We start from the raw sequence: 25,199 nt of genomic DNA, 5'->3' as shown, positions 1-25,199 counted from the left end.
TGCTTATTAGCCAACTCAGATTTCATGGTGAATATTCTCTGAATATTGTGGCAATCAGCCTTGCATTACTGTCGTAATAATACCTGGGAAGCCAGCTGAAATCCTCCCAGAGGTGCTAAAGATCACACATTAGGGCCTGCTGACATGGCACTGTCACCAGCATTTTTCTCAAAAGAAATGAGGCAGGCAGGTACCCTTCAACTAACATGAAGCATTCCCTCTTTTAAAATGTTATTTCCAATTAGCGTTTTCCACTTCTCTCCCTCGAAGTAGCTTAAAATGATTTAAAGTAATTTAATTATTCAATAAAGTAACCAATGTACAAAAATATCAAACGTAAATGGGGGGAGACATCTTGCAGTTTTAAATACCAGTATGCTGCAGGGGGGGGGGGGCAGGTGTTGGGGCAGAGTTTTGATGGTCAGGTTGTGAAACAATCACTTCTTGAAAGAGCACAAAATTGTTCTTGGAGTCAGGTCTTTAAAAAAGTGAACTGGTATAAGGTTTAAGCAGAAATGTCAAACAGAAAGCTACTGATGGCTGCTTTTATTATTTATCAATTTGTAAGCCGCCTTGGAGGTTTTATGCTGTAAGGTAACCTATAAATATTTTTTAATAAATAAGATGATGACGACACATAGATGATAGATAGATAGATAGATAGATAGATAGATAGATGATAGGTAGATAGGATAGATAGATAGATAGATAGATATGTTTAAAGAATGTGCTTTTTTATGACCAAACCTCTGTCAGAAAGCTTCGAGAGATAAAGGGTGCTTCCAGATGGAGGACTGTTAGTACTACCAATTAGGGCTTTTCTACACAAGGCATTTATTGTGCACTCATCATTCCCTACTCATGGTTGTTTACAGGTTCTTTAGATGACATTGTGACCCTCCAGTTTCACTTCTGTGTCTAAAGAGCACTTTCAGTTTTTTTAGAGCAGAGAAAGTGAGGTATTTAATTGTAAAACGGAAAGAACCTGGTTGTTTTACTTGTGTATTTGCCCTATTCTGCTATACCACAGTGCCACCTAGAGATTATGTAATAGAAAAGCAGGAAAGGAAATGCTCTTCATGTAGTGGATCTCAATTCTGCGACGAAACCAAAAGTAGATACAGCAGATTAACAGCCAATTAACAGCATTATGTAGAAAAGCTCTGAGAATGCATTGTGCAGCTATTCCATCTTTTTCTCCTTAGCTGATTTTTTGCAGTAAGAAAAATAACAGAAACAACAATGAGAAAACATTAGTGGGTTACAAGTGGAAGACGATAATGTCTGGATCTCTCATAAAATTCCATAAATGAGGCAGGGTGATGGCAGGATAAAAGCCTCATCTGGAATCACCCAGAGTTGTTCCATATAATACAGGTATTGCGAGCAGGCTGGCAGGAGTGGTTGGCATTGCTGGATACACCAGCAGGGCCTTCCTGCCAATCCTCTCAGCTCCCTGACCCAGCTTCATGTCCTCCTTGCTGTGTCACTGCCTGTTCATCTGCCCACCCTGCATGAACATGGAGTGACAACAGTGAGAAGTAGCAGCAACCTCTGGTTGGCTTGATTTCTCCCTCTGAGGGTGGTTTGGGACCAAAAGAGTAGGGCAAGTAAACGGGGCAGTGATAAGACCTGCACGAAAGAGGTAGGACCATAGGGAGGGCAGTTCACTCTTGCCCAAAGGACACTCTTCCCCAGCCCTGATTATATGTATTAGAGTGTAATCCTTGCAGTCCAGAGACAGATGTACTAGTAAACATGCAGTTCATAGAAATCCATAATATAAAAACTGTACTACAGGCTACACTTCTTGTGACCCATGGACCTGTATGCAACCCACCAACCATGTATGGCATCCCCTCATTTTTCCCCCTTCCTGGGATGGCAAAAACAGGTTGTCAAGTACCTGGTAGCCCATCATAAATGGCTGGTGTGATGCATTTGATTTGCTGGGTCAGAAGTTGTGTGGGCTGCTGAAGAATGTCCATAATTAATGTAAATCAGTACATCAATTGGAACGAGTGCAGTCTACATCTTGCTTATGTCAATGGCGAGACTCCAACTGGTTTTAATATATTGGACACCACTGTGAAGTTTATTCAGGATTTACAAATTGTCCCTAAGCAACCATTTTTGTCCTTCAATGTATATATCCTTATATGTTAGAATAAAATTTATATTCAATACATTTTTTCAAATATTCAATAAAGAAAGTGCATATATAGAAAAACAAATCACAAAGATATGCTAGTAAAAATGCATGAAACACTCATAATTGGCATGACACTGAATGATTTACTTTTTTATTCTTTTAAGAACATAAATCAACTACATAAAGAGCAGAAAACCTCATAGGTTAATTGAGTGTTGAGAAGCAGGAATTCATTTAGCTAGATCCCCATCTCAAGTGCCATTTCGAGTTGTCATTTTTACCTTTGGTAATAAATGTATTGTCGCAGGGGCTATTATCATTTCCAAGGCTAATAAACCATGCATTACCTTTAGAATGCCACACAACCTGTTTTAAATATATGGTTGATATGATACAGGCATGCTGCTCCAAAGTATATTTGCAAAAGATGTTAATCCTTATTGGATCACCAATTAATAAAATATACACATCTAGTTTGGTACATAAAAATCAGACTGTATGGCCCCTATCTAACAATAAACTTCCCCTCTTCAATCCCAATGACATCCACCTTTCCTGAGTGAGTGGTAGAGAGATGTAGAGCTCTTCTACCCAAGGCATTTATTGTGTACTCCTCATTCTCTACTCATGGTTGTTTATGGGTTCTTTAGAATGTCATCATGACCCTCCAGTTTCACTTCTGTTTTTAAAGAGCACTTTCAGCAAGTTTTTTAGAGCAGGGAAAATTCGGTGTTATTTCTGAACGTGAACGAAAATGCTTTTCCACCTGTATATCTGTGCTATTCCACCATACCACAGTGCCACCTAAAGGTTATGTAGTGGAAAAGCAGGAAAGGAAATGCTTTTCGTACAGTGTTTGGATCTCAGTTCTGCGACAAAACCAAAAGTAGATACAATGGATTAACAGCCTCATGTAGAACAGCCTGTATACCTCATGTCCAACTGTAGCAACACAATTTTCTGCTGGAGAACACAAAGATACACATGGAGAACAAATCAGCAAATCAGGTTTTATTAGAAGAGCAAACCTGATAGTTGAAACTCAAAAAATAGATCCTGGGGCATCTTGATGCTGACCTGTGTTTTTTCCCCCCCAAGAAAAACTGTTATGGAGTAGATGTGAAAATTAAACTTATGCACTAAAGGGGCACAGGATTAGTCAAGGTATGTCGCAAAAAGAAGTTTCCGCAATTATAAGCCTCAAAATTCTACTACTTATAGAAATGACATCTGTTGAGCTAATAACCGGAAACTTGGCATCCATGATCTACCTGAGGTGTACGGTTCTGCAAAACTTAAAAGTGATCCAATTTAAAGTGCCACAGGTATAGCAAGTGAAACATGCTGAAAATTGACCTGTTTGTACTTTTTACTCCAAGCTGCAGCTCAGCAGTCCTCTCCTGGAAAGGCACTGATGCCGTGGCTGTGCAGCTGCTCCTCTCCAGACTCGCTGGCTGGCACGCCCCCACAAATCACAGCCCCCAGTAAGATGGGAACTGGCTTCAGATTGGGATAGTAGCACTCGTATGGTAGGGAGATCTATACCTCCTATCAAACTTCTTGGCCTCATCCCTTTCCCAAGATGGCAGATAATTCATAGCCCTTTTAGTCCCACCCCCTCCAGAGGTCCCATCCCCTCCTGGAAGTGGCTAATCCTGTCACAATACATTATTTATGGAAGCTCTTCTAACAATCGCAATGATGCAGTTAGAAAGCTCTGCTCTGTTTTGAGAACATACGATTCTGCTGGATCAGACCAAGGATTCATCTAGCCCAGTGTCCTGCTTCAAACTGTGGCCAGCCAGATGCCTCTGGCAAACCCATACTCAAGGCATAGACTCAGGACTCTTTCAGAGAGAGCTTTTTTCCTACTGTTGAGATTGCTCACTCACAGAAGTTTGCGGGCCATTAGATGATGGCGTGAATCTCCAGGGCGTCTCCTGTACTAAATGACCTTTATTCCATTTTTAAATAGATCGGAGATAATGAGCTACCAAATTACCCTGCTTGAGTTCCCTCTGTGAAAAAGGAAAAGCCGTAAGAAGAGGGACTAGATCAATGAAACATATGGAAGACTCAGATACGAGGAGAAGGAGGGGGAAAGGAAGAGCATGAAAAGGGAGTCCATTGTGATCCTGCATTTAAAACGGAAGCAGAAAGTCCCATTTTAAATGTGGGATTTTAGGCTGGTGTAGAGATGCTCACAGTGACTGGTGCTAAACTAAAACCTTTTGGCAACAGGGATTTGGGATCTGTCTCTCGACATTCATCCCTTTGACTAAGAGTGGAAATCCCACTGCCACACTTTAAATGCAATCTGCTTCACCAGATGAATTGACCACAGGGACAATTCTGACTTTGCATTTTCTGCTTGGGTGTGGATGCCTCAGTACAAAGTATGCAAATCCCTCATCAAGTATGAAAGTCCTTTCCTGGGAGCCACCACCAAAGGAAATGAGGTGGGTGGCTACTAAGAAGAGGGCCTTTTCTGTTGTGGCACCCTGGTTGTGGAATGAGCTCCCCAGAGAGACTCGCCTGGTACCTATGTTGTGGTCTTTTTGGTGCCAGGTGAACAGCTTATTTTTCCAAGCATTTTAGTCTTTCAGTTTCTGTTGTTTTTATTTTTAAATATGTTACTGTATTTTAAATCTTTGCACTGCTGACAGGTTTTATTTTGGCTTTTATTTTTCATGTTGGTTTTACACTGTAGTTTTAAGCATTTATGTTATGTTTTAGCATATTGTGTTTTATGGTTTTAATTGTTGTGAACTGCCTAGAGAGCTTTGGCTATTGGGTGGTATAGAAATGTAACAAATAAATAAACAAATGTGCATGCGTAGAGTTAGGTGCAGGAGTGAGATGCTCAAAGGCACATTTAATGTCAGATATGAAAACATTCCTGCTTACGCAGGCAGCCCAATGATTTCAATTAAAATTCAGCTCTAGATTGCAATTTATAATTTATAGCCCACATTCAGAGTGGATTCACATCCAACCCACCCAACGAGGGTGTTCAGGGGGTGGGGGATCCCTTTAAGGGCTATTCCCTACATTTACAGCTTTCATTTCCCACCTTCTTTTTAAAGTAAGTCTTGAAATCTCTAGCCCTCTTTGTTTGTGGAGATATATGTAAAATTATATAGTCAATATGTTACACAATTGCTCTGAAAGATTTGTGGAGTCCTATGAGTGTCTCCTCAGAAATAATTCCTATTGAGTTCAGTGGGACGCAGGGTGCTTCCAGATGGAGGTGCCTAGTGATAGCAATCAGAAGGCACTGTGCAGCTGTTTTTTCCTTAACAGTTCTTGTATGTTAAGGGAAAAGATAAGAAGCTGCAAGAAGACACGAGATGGTCATGACTTGCTGTGTCTGGATCCGCCTGTCCCCTGTAAACTGCTGTGAACGAGGCATGTTGATGGCACCGTAAAAGCCTCGTCTGGAAATAGATTGGTCATGTGTCCTTTCTTACAGAGTACCATCCTCTACTTGAAGGGCTGTCCAGTCCAAGTCTGGTATAAAGAAGGAAGAGCTGGGCCTTGAAGCCGCCCACCAACAGCACCTAGACAGCAGACTGTGCAAAGCACACAGGTCAACTGGTCACAGCCTTCCATGCTAGGGCCAGTTGGACTATATTTCCATTTAAATTATAATAATTTCTCAATTTGCATCTACACACACGCACACATAAGCATTTGCAAATTGTATGCAAGTCGGTGTGATCTTTTTTGGTGATACATGGCCTCTTTTCTGGCAACGCATAAGTGGCCACCCTACCCATAAGCCCCCCTCCGTCTTTTTTCTTTCCATTACAAAAAAAAAAAAAAATCCATTAAGGAGGAAAAGACCGAACGGCCGCCCCATGTCTTTTGACTGGTAGTCCTTTTCCTGTCTGGAAAGCAGCCTTACTGTCGTGTAAGCGCACAGCCCTAAAGCGATGCCCTGCAAATAAATAAGTGCACCCCTCTCCTCTGTTTTGGGACAAACCTTAGTACAATTAGATGCAATCAACAAAAGCAAAAAGATCCTGTGTGTGTGTATGAGAGAGAGGGGGGGGGAGGGAGAGAGAGAGAGAGAGAGAGAGATGCTTGCTACTTTATGAAAGAAGGTCACTCGGCAAGCACAATCCCGTGAGGAAACTACAATTCCCAAGATGCCGCGCTGCATGTCCCTGGTGACGTCGAGGTAACTCCGGAAGGAAGCGTTGGTGGGCGAGTTAACTAATCGCTCTTCCGAGCTGAGGCTCCGTAAGGCTTCGTAGGCGGCGGCGGCCGACCCCTTGAGGCCTTTCCCTCCGGCCCCGGCTGCTTCGCTGTGGCCCCAGCGCCTCGCCGTTCTCTGTCCCTTTTCCCTTTAAGCGGGCTCAAGGCTACCCCGATCTCGCCTAGACCGAGTCTCTCTGGACGTTGCTCCCGAACGCTTTGGTTTGGACCAGAACCATTCAGAGGCCGCTGCGAAGTACGGAGTAACGGATTGCAGAGATCACCGCAGGACGAACAGGGAGAGGCGGACCCTGAACCTTGTGAATAGATGACACGGGAAAATGTCAGAGGGATTCGGGAGAAATCCAGTGATTAATGTCTAAAGAGAAGCGCAAGCATCAGGCCAGCCTGCAGGCCGCCCTTTTTTAAAAAGGGGTAGGCTCTAGAACAGCCTTCCCCAACCTAGTGCCCTCCAGATGTTTTGGACCACAATTCCCACCCTCTCTGACCAATGGCCATGCTGGCTGGGGCTGGTGGGAGTTGGTCCAAAACGTCTAGAGGGTTCCTGGTTGGGGAAGGCTGCTGTAGAAGCTCAATATTGAGATGGCGCTCTGCACATGATATGAGGCTCTCTCTTCTTTACCTGATCTAGGACTGAGAGATGGCAGTGCAAGAAGTGGGTCCTGGCTCACAGCATTTTCAGACATAACGTGGGTTGCAGTCTTAAGCATGCTTACTGGAAGTAAATCCTATAAAACTACTGGGACTTACTGCTGAGTAAAGATGCTTAAGGTTGGGGTGTGAAACGTGCACATGTGTGAAACATGTCTAATACACATTACAAAACAGGAGATTGGGGTTTATATTAAATCTACAATCTACCATACCCCTATTACAGATGTGGCACAAGTTTGAAAAAGAAACACTTTTAGTGTGCTAAGGAGAAAATGCTCTTAAAAGGAGACTCCAGCAAATAACAGGAATATCTTTTATCGCAGCTGCTTCTGCTGGAGTAAGCTGATGAAAGCTTATGACCTGGTTCTCACTATCAAATAGCCCACTGTAGGCCACATGTGTCACAACTCACCACAGCATATTTAAGCCACGGTGGGCTGTGGCATCTGCAAGTGGCCATTTTGAATATTCAGTGCCCAACCACAGCTTGTATCATGTAAACCCAGGGACCGTGGGTTGTGTGCGGGTTAAACAACCCTGGTTCGCAAGATAAGCTTCGCATAACCCAACAACAAATAAATATGCAAATTCTGCCTAGCATTCACCACAGCTGACTGTGGCTTAAACAACCAATGGTGGGCTGTTTTCATCATGCGAACTAGCGCTCAAAGTTACAAATGCTTTTTGTGGCAGCAACTTGAAAGTTTGTGATTACTTCCACATGAATAAAAGCTGGCCTAGGCAATGTGTTTGGTCACACACAATGATACCAGCTTCAGTATGTTGTATTTCTAAGACCAAGAAAGCAATATCTAGTTAGATTGGTACCTTTTTCACACATGATGCACTAGAAACACATTTGAGCCTCAGCTACTGTTTGTGCTGCATGATAATGTTAATGTGGGACAGAGTGTAGAAGAGAAATTGACAGTTGACTCCTGTACATGTCTACTCTGAAGCCCCATTGAAATCAGTGGTGCTCTCTCACAAGTAACTAGGTAGAATCGCAGCCCAAATGTACATTTTAGCCAATGGAGATTTTATATTCACATTGTAGACCATTTTAAATACAAACTGATTTAAAGTAAAAATGCCTTGTGTGAAAAAGTTAGTCTAGGTGTTAATATTGTCAACCGAACCTGTGGTGTGCATTCCTGGGCTCGCTCCTGAGTAAATGGGTTTAGGATTGCAGCCTTAATGCCTTGGTGGTTTTCCACCTCTTTCGTTCTGTCAATGTCCCATTCTACATTGTCTACATTGACCCTTGGAATATTGGCACCATTGCAGTCTGTCTGCTTTCTAGCTCTAATAGGGTATTATACCTAAGGCCTGCGGAAGTATGCTACGATTCTCATTTTCTTTCTCTCTTGTTCTAGGCATTCTGGACATGTAATGCGTATCTGTCACACTATAATTTATTTCCAGCAGTTTCAGTTTTTCATTCCTTCTATTATATAATAATATTAAACGGCTGATTTTTTAAAAGCTTGAGTGTAAGCTGAAATTCTAGGTCTTGTTTTAAAACAACGAAGTAAACATTTCTAAAAATATAATTTGTTTTAAAAAATAGAAAGAAATTAGATGTGCCATGCAATGCACGCTTACATAGGTTTACTTGAAAGTAGCTCTGCTGTTCTTTCTTTCAGAAATTTATGTGTATGATTGCAGTCTTAGTTGGCAATCCTTTAATTTAGTCTTCCCCAATCTGGTGCCCTCCAGATGTTTTGGACTATAATCCCCAGCACTCCTAACCATTGGCCATGGTGGCTGGGGCTGATGGGAGTTGAAGTCAAAAACATCTGTAGGGACCAGGTTTGGGGAAGGTGCTTTAATTAATGTTACTGTTTTATGTTAAGAACTAGGCATGTTTTAAATGACAAGTGACAAATAACGTAGGGAACCTTGTCACATCAAAGCCTTCCTTTGGGGTAGGTGCTCCTGACCCAAGCTTCTTAAGGTTTAAGCTTCATGGAAACAGACTTCCAGAGAGACAGACCAGGAGTGATTTCAGGCAGGAGGAGCATGGTACAGAAGAAAGAATTTTATTAGAAGAATAATATTTGTAACAAATATGCGCTGTGCAATACAGTTCTGAACTGGTAATATTTCTATCATGGGAAAGAGATATTGCTCAATTAGCACTGCAGAATGTATCGGAAAGAGGTATGGCTTCATAGGTGCTTCTTTTTGCTTGGCAAGATATCTTTTTTTCTTCTGTGACAGGGCCAAGCTAGATGTGGTGCTAAATGTGTCACTTGAAGTGCCCTGGTTGTTGTTGTTTTATTGTTAGTAGCCAGCATGGGGGATTTTCAGCAGGACCATGGGGAGGGGGAGCGTAACCCTGGCCTCCCCGCCAGGGTCTTGATCAAAATTTGCAGCATCTAGGGGAGAAGTGGTTAACTTCCCCTGGTGCAGGCCCGGCAAAAACCAACCAGCTCCATGGCAGCTGTTATCCCTGGAAGGCAAGCTCACATTGCCACTGGTGTGAGCTTGCCTTCTGGGGCTAGTCCCTGCTGCGGGGGGTGGAGGGTGGGGTTAACCTTCCCCTGCGTGTGGACATGAGGAAAATCCTGCTCCCTTCCCACAACAGTGATTAGTCTCTGAAGGCAAGCTTCCATCGGCGCCTATGGGAGCTTGCCTTCCAGGGCTAACAGATGCCATGGAAGCAGGGCAATTTTTGACAGAACTGCAGTAGCGGAGGTTAACTATTTCCTCCCTGAAAGCTTTGGTCCTGATGACCCCTGCCCCCCGGCTGTTAATAGTCTTAAAAAACACACACACAAAACAGCCATGACACTTCAGCTAATGCGTTTAGTGTCACGTATTGTTTGACCCACAATCTCTGTGTTACAGAGACTTGTGTGCCACTAACTGAAGTCTTTATATAGTCACCCCGAGACAGCATTTACTAGAAAGCTTTATCTCTGAAAAACAACTCTGAACTGCTTTTGTGCAAATAGCCTATTTTGCTGAATCTTATGCTGTCCTTGGTGTATATTTAATATTGCAGTGTGATATCAAACCAGATCCACAGGCTATATCCTGACTGTGTTTTGAAACCTTTGTTACGTTGTTAACCAAACAGATAATGGCAGATATTCAAGGGAATCCAAAACAACAATTGATTTCTGAGCTTCACCATTTTGCGACTGTCGGAGACAAGGCCAGACTTACAACACTGCTCAATCATTCTCCATCCCTTATCAATGAAACTGCTAAGAACGGCTGGACAGCCTTGATGTATGCTGCTAGAAATGGCCACTTTGAAATTGTGCAAGCTCTTCTTGAAAAGGGGTAAGAAGAGGGGTTTTCTATAGAAAACCAGTTTTCAAATTGTCTAAATATATTCATTGCCATATTGAAAGTTACAGCACAATGATTATGTAAGAAGGGTTCTTATAGTTTTAATCCTGATAGAGATATACAGACACTTAACTTCAGAGTTAAACATTAAAACTAGAACATAAACATAGATTAAGAGAGCAATCCTATGTCCCCTAGACAGCATCTGGGGGAGATAGGATTTTTCTGTTTCCCAGCTGCGAGCTCGTAAACAGTGCTACGAGGTCATAGCCAGGAAACCGATCTCCCCTTCCCCTCTTGTGGAGGGGTGAAAACGAGGTGTTCCTGAATGTGAGGAGAACACAGAAGCTGTTTTAGATAGCTTCCTTTATGGTCTCCAGCTCTGTTCCCGCCCCCTCTCTGAGGCTGCACTTAGACGCGCGAAAACATGTGTCTAAGGCAAAGTGCAGGGCTGCTGCAGCACAGAGTGAATCCTCTCCTCCATGCTGCTTCCGCCCTGCATTGGATAGGCAGTTGCCTCCGACTTCATGGGAGGTAGGAGGCACCATCTATCTCTATAGGATTGCGGCCTAAATGAAGTTGTCTTGTATTTCAAACACTTTTCTTCCGTGAACAACATGTACACAGATACCTCCATTGATCATATTGCACTCCAGAGAAAGAAAGGGTGATTTCAGGTAACCTTTTAATCACCCTTTCATGAGTTGATGTAATCTGGGAACTTTTCTCAAGGGAATTAATAAATGCTGAACACCTCAAGCCAGGTTATCATACTAATTCCAGTCCTGGTGGGATTAAGGCTGCAGTCTTAGACCCATTTACCTGGGAGCAAGTGCCACTGAACTCAGTCGCACGTACTTCTGAGCAGACATGCATAAGATCGGGCTGAAATGGCATTTAGAGCCCAGCCCTCTACATACCTAACTAACACTTAAATAGTACTGAATTGAATGGGGCTTTCTCCCAAGTAACTGCATGGGGTCACAGCCCTAAGCACACAAATGTGCACTTACATTTTGCTGAAATCCAGAGACCCAACTGTTTTCGGGCTTGTATCATTTCTTTCCTGATAGTCTTGGGGTAAAAGCCAACCTAACTCCTATTTAGAGTAGACCCATTGAAATGAACGGAACTTAAGTTAGTCATGACTAACCTAAGTTCTGTTCATTTCAGTGGGTCTATTCTAAGTAGGAGTTAGGTTGGATTTTACTCTTATTCACAAACATAAGCAATTCTGCCAGATTGCCTTGAGTTCTCCAGCCATTTGGACCTCAGTCTGACTTTGCCTATTCAGTGTTGCTCTTAATAATTGTGCAAATTGTGCAAATTTTTATTTCAGTGAAACAAAGTATTAGTTTTAGAGACGCACAGTGATTAGAACAAAAAACAATGATGCAACTGCTTTGGGTCAGTTATATCAGGTTACATTTTCTAGAATTAGTTTCCTTTAAAGCTGCATAAGAAAGAAAATACATCTCCCTGTTCTTCATGATCTGCAAGATAAACTTGCGGTAGTTTTTTAAAAATCCCACCTGAGATTTCTTTAGCTTGCTCACTTTTGCCATCTTAACTCGTGATAGGTTGTGATGTCACACAAAATGGGCTTTATGGCACCTAATACATTAAGTTCTGTATAAAATGTTGATCACAAATTAACTTTTAAAAATCACTTTTTTAAAGGTGTGACAAGTCTGTAACCAATACTTCAAACCAGACTGCACTGGACATTTCTAGATTTTGGGGCTATAAGAACATAGCTAATTTGTTAGCTAATGAGAGGGATGGACTGCAGCCATTTTTCCTGACCACTCAAGTCCGAGAGCATGAAAATTATTTTTCTAGGACGTTTCTGGATAGGAAGAGCGAGAAGAGGATAGATTCTAAATGGCTAAACTTAAAACAGAAGCAACCAACTACTGTATACATCCTTTTTTCAAATTTAAATCCATTAGTAACATCAGATGATGGTGAAGAGAGTTTCCAGAACTCAAAAGTTAAACTTTGTAAGCTTTGCTACAAGGATGTAAAGGAATACTTGGTGCAGACTGAAACCATCACGTTGATTTTTCTTGGAGTAGAACTTCAAGTGAAAGGCAGCATGCTTCAAATGAATGCAAACAATCCGAATGAAGATGAGGACGATGGGCTAGTTGCTTGGTTTGCTCTCAGTGTAGATGCTACTGCTGCTGCCAGATTTATACAGGAGCGTCAAGGCTGTTATTTCCTTCATCCACCATTTCCTGCACTGCTGCATCTGTCTGAAAATGAAGCTGGTAAGATCCCCAGGCATTTCTGTTTTAGTGTTGGGACAAAAATACTGAGGGGTTTATAAAATAGTGTTCCTTTGCAGTTCTCTTGTGGTGTATTTGTATCATGCAGTGTTGCAGTAACAAGCACTGGCCTCCATTGTCTATAGAAAATTATGGGATTATCGTAGGAATAGGGCTATCACTATGCTAAAAACTGTACTGGTTTGAATGAAGGACAGATTTCCTTCATGTGTAGTTTACCACATGACAAAAACATGTGGAAAGCAACCCACAACCTAGGCATTTAGAATATCCTCTGTCAACATACTTTGCCATGTCTTTGTTGTATTTCTTGTGCCCTTTTCCTTCCTTATTCTCTACCGCTGGTTCACACGACGCAGTCTCTAGTGTTCTAATCATGTCATCCACAAGCTGACGAATCTCTAGCATGGCAATGTTTGAGATGTGGAACATTTCAATGATTCTGAAATGTACCTTGATTCAGCTCTCTGGATTACCAGCTCACGCTATACTTTTGATGTAGCAAACTGCTCCGATATGTAGAGATAGTAGCCAAAAGCAATGCATGCAAAAAATATCACTATGTGAATGGGTGCTTAAACTATATCAGCTTTAATAGGGTGACATTAAACTGTTCTTATGTGAATTTTCATGGTAAACTGTAATGTTGGTGTTGGATAGGATCCAACGGTGCCCTGCCACTGGTGGCCAGTACCACCAGTTCCAGGTGTGTGCATGGCTGGTCCCACACGTGGCAGTGCACATGTGGCCCCTAGCGGTGGCAGCGTGGTGCTTCTGGGGGCAAGCCCCCAAATGATCAGAAATGCTCGTTTCTGGGAGGCGTGACCTGCCCCTTCCAGGAACTTGTGTTTCTGGTCATTTGAGGACTTGCCTCCAGGAGCGCTGCATCACTGCCACCAGTGACGGACTACACGCGCACTGGGAACCGGTGGTGGTAGCTGGAAGCGGTAGGGCACCATTGGATCCTACGCAATATCTACTGACCCTGAGACGGAATTGGTCACACCTTTGATGGTTCGTTGTGAATTGTGATACATTTTCAAGACACTTTGAAGGTAAAATTGCTCGTATGACTTGGACTCTGCTTTTAATGCACTTCCCTTAAGGTGTCCAGAGCACAGTCTGGTCCAGCTGTATTGGATGAGTTTCAGGTGTTGAGACACAAGGATGCAGACGAAGTGCTTGGACGAATTCGACCAACCACTTGTATGCTCGACTTCTTGACTTGTTACATCCAAAAAGGAGGGGATGACCAGTTGGGTCCAGGAGGCTGTAAATTCCTCTTTGAGAGAGGGGTGGTGCCTGCCTGTTACTGCCTGCTTATGAAAGAGGCAGTAATCAGGCTGCTCCTGAAGAAATCTAACCTTGACCCAAAAGTGAAGGACAACAACTATAGGCTGGTTGGTAACATCCCTTTCTTGGGCAAGGTGGTCGCATATGGTTGCTGATCAACTCCAGACATTCTTGGATGAAGCTCATTTTCTAGATCCATTTCAATCAAGTTTTGGGACAGAAACTGCCTTGGTTACCTTTTCTGGGAGAGAGACAAGGGAGTGCAATCTTGTTGGGTCTCTTGGACCTCTCAGCAGCTTTGAATACCATCAGTCATGGTATCCTTCTGGATCGACTGTCTGGGTTGGAAGTTGGGGGCACTGTTTTACAGTGGTTCCATCCCTACCTGGATGGCCATTTTCAGAAGGTGGTGCTGAGGCATTACTGCTCCGTTTCGTGGTAATTATATAATGGGGTTCTGCAGGATTCAATTTTATCCCCGTGCTATTCAACATCTATATGAAACCACTGGGGGAGATTATCCAGGGATGTGAGCTCAGGTGTCATCAATATGCAGGTGAGGCAGCAGAAGTTCAGAATTGGTGGCTGAACAGGGTAATTGACTGTATGAGGGCCAACAAACTGAAGCTCAATCCAGACAACACAAAGATACTGTTAGCAAGTGGTTCATGTGCCCTGTTAAGTGGTGTTCAACCTGTTATGGAGATCAGGTGTGTAGCTTGAGAGTTCTCCTGGATCCATTATTGTCACTTTAGGCCTAGGTAGCCTCTGTGGCTAACAGCGCTTTTTATCAGGTTGATATACCAGCTGCAACCATATCTGGACAGAGATAGCCTGGTAACCATTATCCACGCACTGGTAACTTCCCAGTTGGATTATTGCAATGCATTGTTAGAGGAGCTACCATTGACGATGGCTCAGAAACTTAAGTTAGTTCAAAACAGAACCACCAGGCTACTAACTGGGACTGGTCAATACAACCATGTGACGCCAGTGCTTTGTCAGCTGCTTTGGCTTCCAGTTCTTTTTTGAGTCCAGTACAAAGGGTTGGTATTGACCTTTAAAGGCCAAAATGGCTTGGGACCAGACTATCTAAAGGAACATCTCCTCCCACGTGTACTTGCTCGGACTCCCCACTGAAGGAAGTTAGGCTGGTGGCTACAAGAGGAATCCTCTCCCTTAGAATACGTGCCTGGCACATATATTGTTATGTTTTGGATGCCAGGTAAAGATCTTTCTTTTCTACCACGCATTTTATAGATTGAGTTTTTAGATTTTCTGACCATTTTTATTTAGCCTATGCTGTTGGTTATGTGGTACTTGTTCTATTTTATTCTTTTAACCATTTGTAATCTGCCCAGAAAACATTTGTTATTGGGGAGATTATATAGATATATATATATATATATCAGAAAAATCTTGTAGGTTAATTATTTGCTCAATGTTGTCATTTTTAAGGTATTCTTGCCTCAGCAAGATCTGTTCTAGCATGGGATAGCCGGTATCGGTTCTGCCCAACATGTGGCAGTTCAACTACATTAGAAGATGGAGGCTACAGGAAATCTTGCTTAAAAGAAGATTGTCCCAGTCATCAGGGAATACACAACACATGCTACCCAAGAGTTGGTAAGAAAATTGCCAAAATGATGCTGTGTCCTCACTAATAGAAGTAAGAAAAATTGCAGTATGATCCACCTGTAGTATGCATTCTGAATTATTATCTATGCTTCTGAATTGTTAAATTATCCTGCAAGTAATGCTTACAGGTCTGATACAGCAAAACTGCAGGTTGTGAAGAGGAGAGGGAAGGGATTGTTACCTTCTTAAAAAACCATGCGACACCATGGTTTCCCTTTCAGTGTTTTATAATATTAAAAGCAGACAATTTCCATACACTTCGACTACAAATATGTGGTAATATATATTTTCAGTAAAGACTGAAAGACATGCTGCAAAGCAGGAGGGAGAGAATCTGACTTGAATTTTAACCATCTTTATGTCAGGGTGGAAACTGAGCCGATAGAACCCCAGAGCAGTTCTGATTCTGAGGAGGATCAGCAATCCGTGGGAGAGGAGCCAGCTCATCCCTCACAGGCACAACAGCTGGCAGAGATTCCTCCTGCTGGCATTCCTGAGATAGATAGTGATCCTGGCAGTGAGAAAGTGTGGGAGGGGGGCTTGCTAGATGCTCGACGCAGACGCAGGGAGCGATGAGCGATGGAGGGTGTGGAAAGGAGGCGTAGCGCCCATTTGGCGCACAAGCAATGGCTGCCTCCCGTGGACCCAAGGGAAAGAGGGAGGATCTCTCCCTAGCCCATAAGTTCAGGGTCTTCAAGTGATTCGCCTTCAAACAGGGATCAACTGCCTACCCGGAGCATAGGCTACTCTGCTGTTCATTGCTTAGTCACTGGTGATTCGCATCTGAAAGAGTCATTAAGTTGTAAAAGAATTAAAGCCTTGAAAAGAATTCTTTCGTCTGTGTCTTGAGTTGGCTATTGGAGTGTACTGAAAGAGGCTGCTAGGGTGCTCCTGACACTTTATGACTTTACAACAGGAATGGGGAACATGAGGCCCTCCAGATAATGTTGGACTGTAATTCCTGTCAACCCTAGCCAGCATAGCTGATGCTGGAGGAGGATGGGAGTTTCAGTCCAGCAACATCTGGAGGGCCATACGTTCCCCATTCCTGGTGTAAAGTGATAAACATGGTTAAAAATTAAGTCAGATTCTCTCCCCCTCTTTTCACTGTCTGCATTCACACATAAATGTAAGCCATGAATGAGGTGTTTGCTGCTGCAGGAAGCCCATTTGCTGTTCCCGCTAGTACAGGCGGGTAAACAAACCAGCAGTGGCTTGTTTCACGTGACATCTGAACCCAGGAACCTGGTTTGTTGCTCCCAGACAAGCCAGAAATAAGCCAGGGTTTGTTGTTGGCTTATGAATTCTCGCTTGTTTGGAAGCAAGAAACCAGGATCTCGGGTTTGGACATCACACGAAGCAAACAATTTCCAGTTTGTTTACCCACTCATGCCAGTGGGAGGAACAAAGTGGGAGTGAATAGGCTCATTCATGGCAAGTCAGGATTTGCCAGCAATGTGAGAATGCAGCCACTGTGTTCCCATTCCATGCCTTTAATTAGCCATGGCAAGGCACCTTTTATGGAGTACAGGAGGTGAAAGTGCAACACAGATAAAAATCTTAAGTAAATTAAATATTTATTCCATTATATGTACCTTACCTTGTTTCCTTCATTGCACATTTCCTTGCAGTTTTGTTTTAAAAGGTTTTTAACTAATCTTTTACTTTTGTATCTTAAGAATTCTGTATATCTACTTAGTCTGGGGTTGCTTCTGTCCAGCTTTATTGTCCTGTGAGTTTCTTCTTCCCTTCCTTTTCATAGCATACTGTAGTCCTGTCCCTTCCCTTTCTCATGATTTGTGATTTTGTCTTCCAGATTATGGCTGATCTACTAGTTTTTAAAATTTCACATCAAAGTTAGTTTAAGTTGCTAATAAGTGGTTTTTAAATCTTGAGAAGCCTAAATGAAGGAAAGAATTGTGGGCAAGATGAGATGTACAAGACCGCTGAGCCAACAGCTGGTGTTTCTAGTGACATTTCCTTAACAAAACTAGCAGTCAGCAGGATTTGAAACTCCTGCTGGATGCCTTATAGCATATACAGGTCATCAGTCTTTGAAACTTATTTACCTAATGGGATTGTCATATCCATCATTTTGACAGCAAGGAAACAGAAAGGAGAGAATCGAGCAAGAAGGCTGAATATCAAAGTATGAAGGAATTGGGCTGCCAAGTCTACACTTTAAAATGGTGCCTAATTTGTTCAAAGTGCAAGCCTGAAAGGAAGATGCAACCACCATGCGTTACACAACATTGTTTCACTAGTCTCTCTGCCCACCTCACTTCCCTGTCTCCCATCTGCATTCAGGCAGAGTCCAGTTTGCTAAAGGCCGAAAGCAGGGGGTGGGCAAGAGGAATGGTGAAGTGGGCAGCCTAGCAGCTGCAACCTCGCTCAGTGCCAAGAAGATTTTTTTTTTTTATGGGCACCTTCTTTGGGTAAAGATCTGGAAAATCCTCCAAACATGGCAGAGGAAAGCAACAAACACAGGTGTTTAGACAAGAGAGGAATGTGAGATGACATTACCAGAAAAGGAATCAGACATAAACAAACAAAACAATACAGAAGCAGAAGAAAATCTTGATCCCTTCAAAACACTGCAATGAACCTGTATTTACCTTGAGAAATAATATAGTTGGAAAGGCTGCAGTGATTTAAGTATAACAGCTTTTGATTTCTGTTGAGCATCTTCAGCCAATTGTCCCCTGGTGCCACCAATTTTGATATGGCTACACATGTGCCAATGGGCAGCTGTCCATGCATACAGCAGGAACATCGTACAAAAAGTGGCATCTGTGCTTCCCAGCTTTACCACATTTTAATCTATTGTTAAGAGAGCACTTATATCCCTTTTTGCTTCAAAAAGCCTTCACCCAAGGCTTCTGACATAACAAATTAGAACTACAATGATGGATCAGTTTTGAGCAAAAAAAAATAGTAGGTAAATCTACAAGATTAAAAACTAAAACAAAAGACGTTCCAGTAGTTGTCAGGTCAAAGCTCTGCTGAAACAAAAAGTGTTTCAGTTGGTGATGGAATGCCATCGAGGAGATCAAATAATTGATTTAATACAGTTCTGAATAAATACAGAGAAGAGTCACTGGGGCATTCAGACACAACACCAAACTATGTTTTGGCATTTCAGAAAAACACACACTCCATATTAAGCTTACAAACTAGGCTAACCATAGTTCACCATTTCATCTGAACCGATGAAACCCTAGCTTGTGCAAACCAGGTTTGCACACCACTGTTTGAGTCTAAGGTATGCTGTAGTTGGGTTGGGACTCGGGATGTACGGATTGTGTCAAGTCCGTTCTGTCTGTATTTCATGTATTGCCAGGCACCTTTTGTTCTGTCATCTGCTTATCGATGGAATCGGATTTTTTTTTTTAGTTTCCGAATTTGCACAAATTCACACTTGTGCAAATTTTCATTTGCACTTGTGAAAATGTGCAGATCCCCCCAAAATGTGCATCATCATGCTTTAGCCTGTGAGGAAATGCATATTTTGGCTGTGTGTTTTTTAATGGCATGTTTTTCTATCACAAAATTCGGGAAAGTTAGAAAAACAGCCCAACAAGTGTGCGAAATCCTCCTGACTGGGAAAAAGCTAGTCTGCTGCAGAATCCATGGGTCGGATTCATAAGAATCTGAACTCATTTCATTCCATTGTGGATTTCTCTGACATCTCTAATTGGGATTACCAGAGAATGTTATTGACTATTCTCAACCTACTTCTAATGAAAATGCACAGTATTCTAGAAATGAAATGTACTCTAATTGAGAGGGAACACAAGAGAATGCTAAAGTGAGAGAGGCAAAATGGATAATTAAATTTCAAACAGGAGCTGGAAAAGTTGCTGTCATGACACAGCTATGAGGGAAGCTGAATCTTACAGTACTTTGAACTCTGCATAACGTTTGGAAAGAAATATATTCCACTGGCCCATTAATCTGTGACAGGAAGGAGCTGAAGGCAAGAATTCTTGCTGATTAAGTCGCTGCTTTCTGTTGGGTGTGTAACTAGGTCCAGTATTTTTTACCAAAAGCACACTGCAGTTCCAGGTAATCCATCTCCTCAGTTTCATTTTTGGACGACATAGGTATATTCCTACGAGGCATCTGTGTTACAAAAACAGGTGAATAAGTATTTTTAAAGAACCTGCAATAAGATTACTAGCTACGGGGCTTTCACAGAATTGGATTTCAAGCTTTTAAAAGAGATACGAATACTAAGCGAGAATGGGTACATTTATGCTCTTTGTTGCTGTCTTTTGAAATCATTTCAATACCCTGTATTCCAGATCCTGTAGTGATAATGCAAGTCATTCATCCGGATGGTAACCATTGCCTCCTGGGAAGAAAGAAAAGATTTCCGCCAGGCAAGTTCACTTGCCTTGCTGGATTTGTAGAGCCTGGTGAGTTTTCTTTGTGTATATTGTGTCAGCTACTTTTTTTTTCTGTCCCAGGATATTAAATATAAAATTATTCATTTGCCCTTTGATTTCTAGATAACACCTTTTTAATTTGAACTTTGATCTATAGCAAACCATACTGCTGTGTACAGACACAGGATAAAGATACAATATTAGGGGTGGGTGTTACATACTTTATTTATTTATTTATTTATTTATTTCATTACTGTACCGCCCAATAGCCGAAGCTCTCTGGGCAGTTCACAAAAATTAAAGCCAAACAACACAATTTCTACTGTATTTAACTCTGGTTTAGATCCTAATATCTGTAAGTGGAGATTTCCTCGTGAAAGAGAGGGGAGGGGTGCTGCAGCCCTTTGCACCTCCACACCGTTCTGGGGCACCCTCCAGAACAGTGTGGGCACAAGAGGCTACATTAGGAAAGGGGAATCAGTGAAAATTGCTTCCCTCCCCCCCGGCCGCCCTTTCCTCTGGTGTAATCCTGCTACCACCAGACCATTCTTCCCATATGCGGAGAGCGCCGTTTGTGGTGAGCCACAATAAGAATTAACATCATGGTTTGTTGCTTGTAATATCTTAAGAACACTCATGAGTTTGAATATAATTTAATGGGTTCGCTGAGCTAAAAATTAAGTAAATACTAAAGTATCTGCAGAATTACAGCTCATAGCTATATACAGTTCTTAAAGGACTCCGCAAGCCCTCTTTACTTCAGTGGAACTGGATTTGTCAGTGTTCTTTGAGGTGCAAAGATATGCAGTGTCAAGTTCATGAAAAGTGATGCTAAGAGAAATAAAAACGCGTTTTGGAATCTGTAAAATCAGCCAAGAAATTGAAAATGTACCGCAATCTCTAATTAAGATCAGCATTTAAAATCCATTGCAAAATGCTTTTGTGCCGTTTTTGCATCTCTCTCTGCAAGATGAGACCTATGAAGGTGCTTTAGAAGCATTAATTGTTGAAGAGCTTATTTAGCATAGTCAGAGGAGCAGCTCCTGGAAACAGATGGTATAAAAGGTGTTTCAGGGCACAGTCCTAGCCACCTGATGCTGAGGCTGGAGGGGGGTTGGCTGGCTGCCAGCGGGGAGGGAGGGCGCTCTGCCCAGATAGGTGGAAAGCTACCACCGGTGGTTCTCCTGCTGGCAGTAGGTGGTGGAAAGCCCTGAAACAGGGTTTTCTGGGATAGGGAGGACTCAGCTTTGGATCCACTGGCTCTATAGCTGCTCCACTCCCCCAGATGGGCCCAATCCAGGCCCTTCGGCTACACCAATCCTGCAGCTGGTATAACTACTTTCCTCTCCCCTCTCTTTCAATGGGGCAGTGGGAGGAGGTGTAGATTTTGAATGCAAATGTCCTCTGAGCTGAAATGCCGAGTGCAGCCACCCCACACATCATTCGGCCTAGCCAGCGTGAGCCAGCAGGGCTTGGGATGCAGCAGCAGATCTGCCACTCCTCTTCTCCCTGGCCCCACCTAGGATTGCTCCTTTGCTGTCCATTTTCAAGGGGCCTTTGAGACCTGTGAATTTTCAGTTCCTCAGTTTCATCTGGGTATCTGAATTAACCATGCACAACAAAAGTGGGGCATAATGTATTATTTGAACACATTTGAAATGTTACTTGAGAATATTTTTTCTCTGTACTTGAGAAACAATTGCAGAGAGCAGTGAAAGGCTGCCAAGATAAATTGGCATCCCAAGACTGCACTAGGGAGCATTAGTGTTGACATCCTGATGTTTTTTGTGGATGCATTTTCAGGTTGGAAATATTGTCTGCCTTTCTCTGTTACACTTCTGATTTGTGCTCCAATCGGTTGATACCTGTGGATAGTAGTTAAAGAAAGTTTCAAATCTTTTGAGATGCTTTAAAGCACAGGATGTAATCCTTGCATAGAGCTTTGTCAGTTAACTGTTCTTTCTTTTCTTTGATTAGGTGAGACAATTGAAAATGCTGTTCGAAGAGAAGTAGAGGAAGAAAGTGGAGTTAAAGTGGGCCACGTTTGGTATGTCTCTTCTCAGCCATGGCCAATGCCCTCCTCCCTAATGATTGGATGCATAGCAGCTGCAGTGTCTACAGAAATTAAAGTTGACAACATTGAAATAGAAGATGCCCGCTGGTTCAGTAGAGAACAGGTACAGTTCAATTTAATTCCCTTTTCTTATTGATTGCCCTCTGACTGTATTGGTTAGGACATGCAGTATGGATGTGCTTTTTCCAGGCAGACAAATGAGTCCTCGTACTCTTCTTATTGTACAGCGATTACACTGGAATTGAAAATGATGTGTTGCTAAAAGAATTGGTATAGACAATTGTTCCTTTATTAAGCCCATAGATCTTGCCAATAAGTTGCATAGATACATTTCAAAAACAAGCATTAAAAGTACATTGCTTTCTCTAGGTGTAGCGATAATCCAGACTCAGTTTTATTATATTTGCTATGCTGTAACTAAGAGAGCAATCCTACCCTTGCCAAGCCATCAGAGCTTCCAACAGTCTCAAAGCCCCATCAGGTTCTCGCCAGCAGGGCAGAGGTAACGATGGAGCAGTTTCGGGGGGGGGGGGGTCCCCCTCTGCAGGGCTTTTTAAAAACAGAGTGCCAGTAAAACTGTGGCTGGTCAACCAAGGAAGGCTTCATGGAAAAGAGCTGTTTTCATGAGCTGCCAAAAACACTACAGTGTTGGTGCCTCCCTGAACTCTAGAGGCAGGGAGTTCCATAGGAAGGGGGCCACCACACTGAAAGCTGTTCTCCAGGTGGACTCCAATCGGGCCATAGGTCCATGTGGAACCACCAGGAACATGCCCTCGGATGACCTCAGTGACCAGGCAGGTTGGTAATGGAGATGCTCTTTCAGGTATCCTGGTCTTGAGGTGGTCTAAATGTTTCCCTGTGTTGGGGATATGGTTGGTGGCTGTGAATACACAGCCATTCCCTCCCTGCCCACTGGCACACCGACAACATGCCCTTCCCCCATCCCCAAATTCAGAGTGCTCACCTTGTAGAGGGAGCTACCACGGAAACCTCCATGGTGGCTCCAGGGGGCAAGGAGGGAGGCTCTGAAATCAGAAAAAACCCTCCGAGGTCCGAGCTTCATATAATTCCTCAGAGGGATTTTTCCAGTCCTGTGAGCCCAAGGATGCTTCCCTGGGACCATAGGATTGCTCTCTAAGGATATAAAATAGGTGAGGTGATCAACTTCTTTAATGAGCTTCCGTCGAGCATTAAAAACGTGGTTGTTCAGGCAGGCATTTGGGGTGGGTTAGGGTATTTTAGAAAATGTTTTTACTGTAGAATTTTATTTTTTTAAACTGTTTTATTGTACGCTGTACATCGCCCAGAGTGGCTGGGTGACCAGCCAGATGGGCGATTAATAAATTTAATAATAATAATAATAATAACAACAACTTTTTATACGAACAATTTCCATTTTTATAAAGGTATTTAGGCTCTTAGATATTGTGGTAACCTTATACCATTAGGAAATTTATCATAAAATAATCTGCCTCCTATATTCTCCCAATCATTACTTTTTTAACCATTTGGTTATTTTCATTTCCAATTTTCATAGGCTAAGGGAAATGTCAGATAAATTCAGGCACTTTTAAACTGCTAACCTTCCCCCTGCCTATGCCCATTGAAAAACAAAATATAGTAAGCAAATATAAGTTGTTAGATTTGCTCCCACCCCAGCAAAAACTTATGGAGCAATGTTAGGGTATTAATATTTTCAGGTGTTTGGGTCTGGCTTTTCAACCACAGAGTTTTAAGAATCTAATCAGAGGTAGTAGCACTCTGCAGAAATAATAAAACTATAATTGCACAAGAAGGTGAATGAGCTCATAAACTTATGAAACAAGTAAAGACTACACTTGTTTCACATTTCTTGTCTAAAACAATTGGGTACTGACCTTCATAAAAACTTTTCAGATTGAGTGGACCATTCTTATGATGAACTACACAAATTCTTATGTTGGTGTTAACTAGCTTTTTATATGTTTCAGGCTGTCGAAATTCTCAGTAAAAGGAACCAGAGTGCTTTTGTTGGTCCACCACACCAAACTATTGCACATCAGTTGATAAAGTACTGGATTGGAATGAATGCTAATCTTTAAATCCAATGAGTTGATTTATCTACTTGTATCACTGCTATAGTTGCTCATATGTTAGAATTAAACTAGATGTAATTAATCACCCAGTGTTGTGTGTGGTCATCATTTTGGAGTTTTAAAATGTTAGCCTTCAAAACATATTTGCCCATATGATGCTTTTCTCAAATTTCCCAAGGTGCAATATGCCTAGATTCTAGAAAAATAACTTTTCAAATGTGATTTCCTGTTCTTTCGTTGTTCACTTGAGTCGGGTTACTCTTCTTTTTATTGTTGCCCAGTTCACTCATAACTGATTTAACTTTCTAAGACTGCTGCTTTCTTGCCTCAGGCTGTACCCTCTTAGCCAAAATGGTTGCACGTAAAGGAATTCAGCCATTTCTCAAAACCTGAGCAGAGGGAAATATGCTTTCTTTGACCTCAAAAAGGATTACGACTTCTGTATATTGCAGCAGGCCCTCAAAATTGGCACATGGATACCTGCATTTCAGGAGTGTTTTTTTTTTCCCAAGAGAGAAGCATTACAAGACCAAGAAAGATGGTATGTAATCAGCAAAGTATCCTCTCTAACAGAAGCTAGTATTCTAAGGCCTCAGTATCCCTCAGCCATATGTTGCTGTAAAAGCCACTTCTAAGTGATTTCTCAGTGTCTTGGGATTGTTCTGTGCAGAGAATAACACACTGCTACATCCTCCCTATTATTTCTAGTGGTATGCACCTGGGCTGTATTTTATATAGCAGTGAACAGTGGAACATCGAGCTCCTTCCCGGCCTTTCACTGCTGTGTAGTATTTTCAGCAAGCCAGAGATTTGGCCCATCAGCGGTTTGTTACATGGAACAAATTGTCAGGCATTCCCTACCCCTTTTCAGTACAATATTCCTAGTATTTTGCATGTGCTGCTTCCCACATGGAAAGCAGAATACACATCAAGTTATTTCCATGCTTGTCTATTCAACCCTTAAAATGAGATTATGCCAAAAGTCCTATTAAAATGAATGGAGCTTGCATTACCAATATGAACCGAGATCAGATTATTACATTTCCTTATTTATTATATTTTGTAAGTTGCTTGCATTTTGTTTTAAACTATTTTCTTCCATAATTATAG

General features: G+C 42.2%; 1 protein-coding gene across 3 annotated transcripts; it reads left to right on the top strand.

The window, feature by feature from the left end:
- Positions 1-6,363: 6,363 nt before the first annotated feature.
- NUDT12 (nudix hydrolase 12) lies at positions 6,364-24,174 on the top strand. 3 transcript variants are annotated; one of them, XM_084833808.1, is made up of 7 exons: positions 6,364-6,672; positions 10,113-10,321; positions 12,011-12,603; positions 15,373-15,540; positions 19,857-19,970; positions 21,918-22,117; positions 23,985-24,174. In XM_084833808.1, the coding sequence occupies exons 2-7, from the start codon at positions 10,116-10,118 to the stop codon at positions 24,093-24,095; spliced, it is 1,392 nt and encodes a 463-aa protein (XP_084689934.1). In that variant the 5' UTR covers positions 6,364-6,672; positions 10,113-10,115; the 3' UTR covers positions 24,096-24,174. The 3 variants fall into 3 exon arrangements, with proteins under 3 accessions (XP_084689934.1, XP_084689933.1, XP_084689931.1); XM_084833807.1 differs by having other exon boundaries at positions 6,364-6,695; XM_084833805.1 differs by having other exon boundaries at positions 6,364-7,028.
- The last annotated feature ends 1,025 nt before the right edge of the window (positions 24,175-25,199 follow it).

Source organism: Heloderma suspectum, chromosome 2 (assembly GCF_057233095.1).
Source record: "Heloderma suspectum isolate Gila_16-S chromosome 2, 16-S_ref, whole genome shotgun sequence".
Classification (NCBI taxonomy): domain Eukaryota; kingdom Metazoa; phylum Chordata; class Lepidosauria; order Squamata; family Helodermatidae; genus Heloderma; species Heloderma suspectum.
The sequence above is the reverse complement of the archived record's forward strand: the minus strand, read 5'-3'. Positions and strand labels throughout refer to the sequence as shown.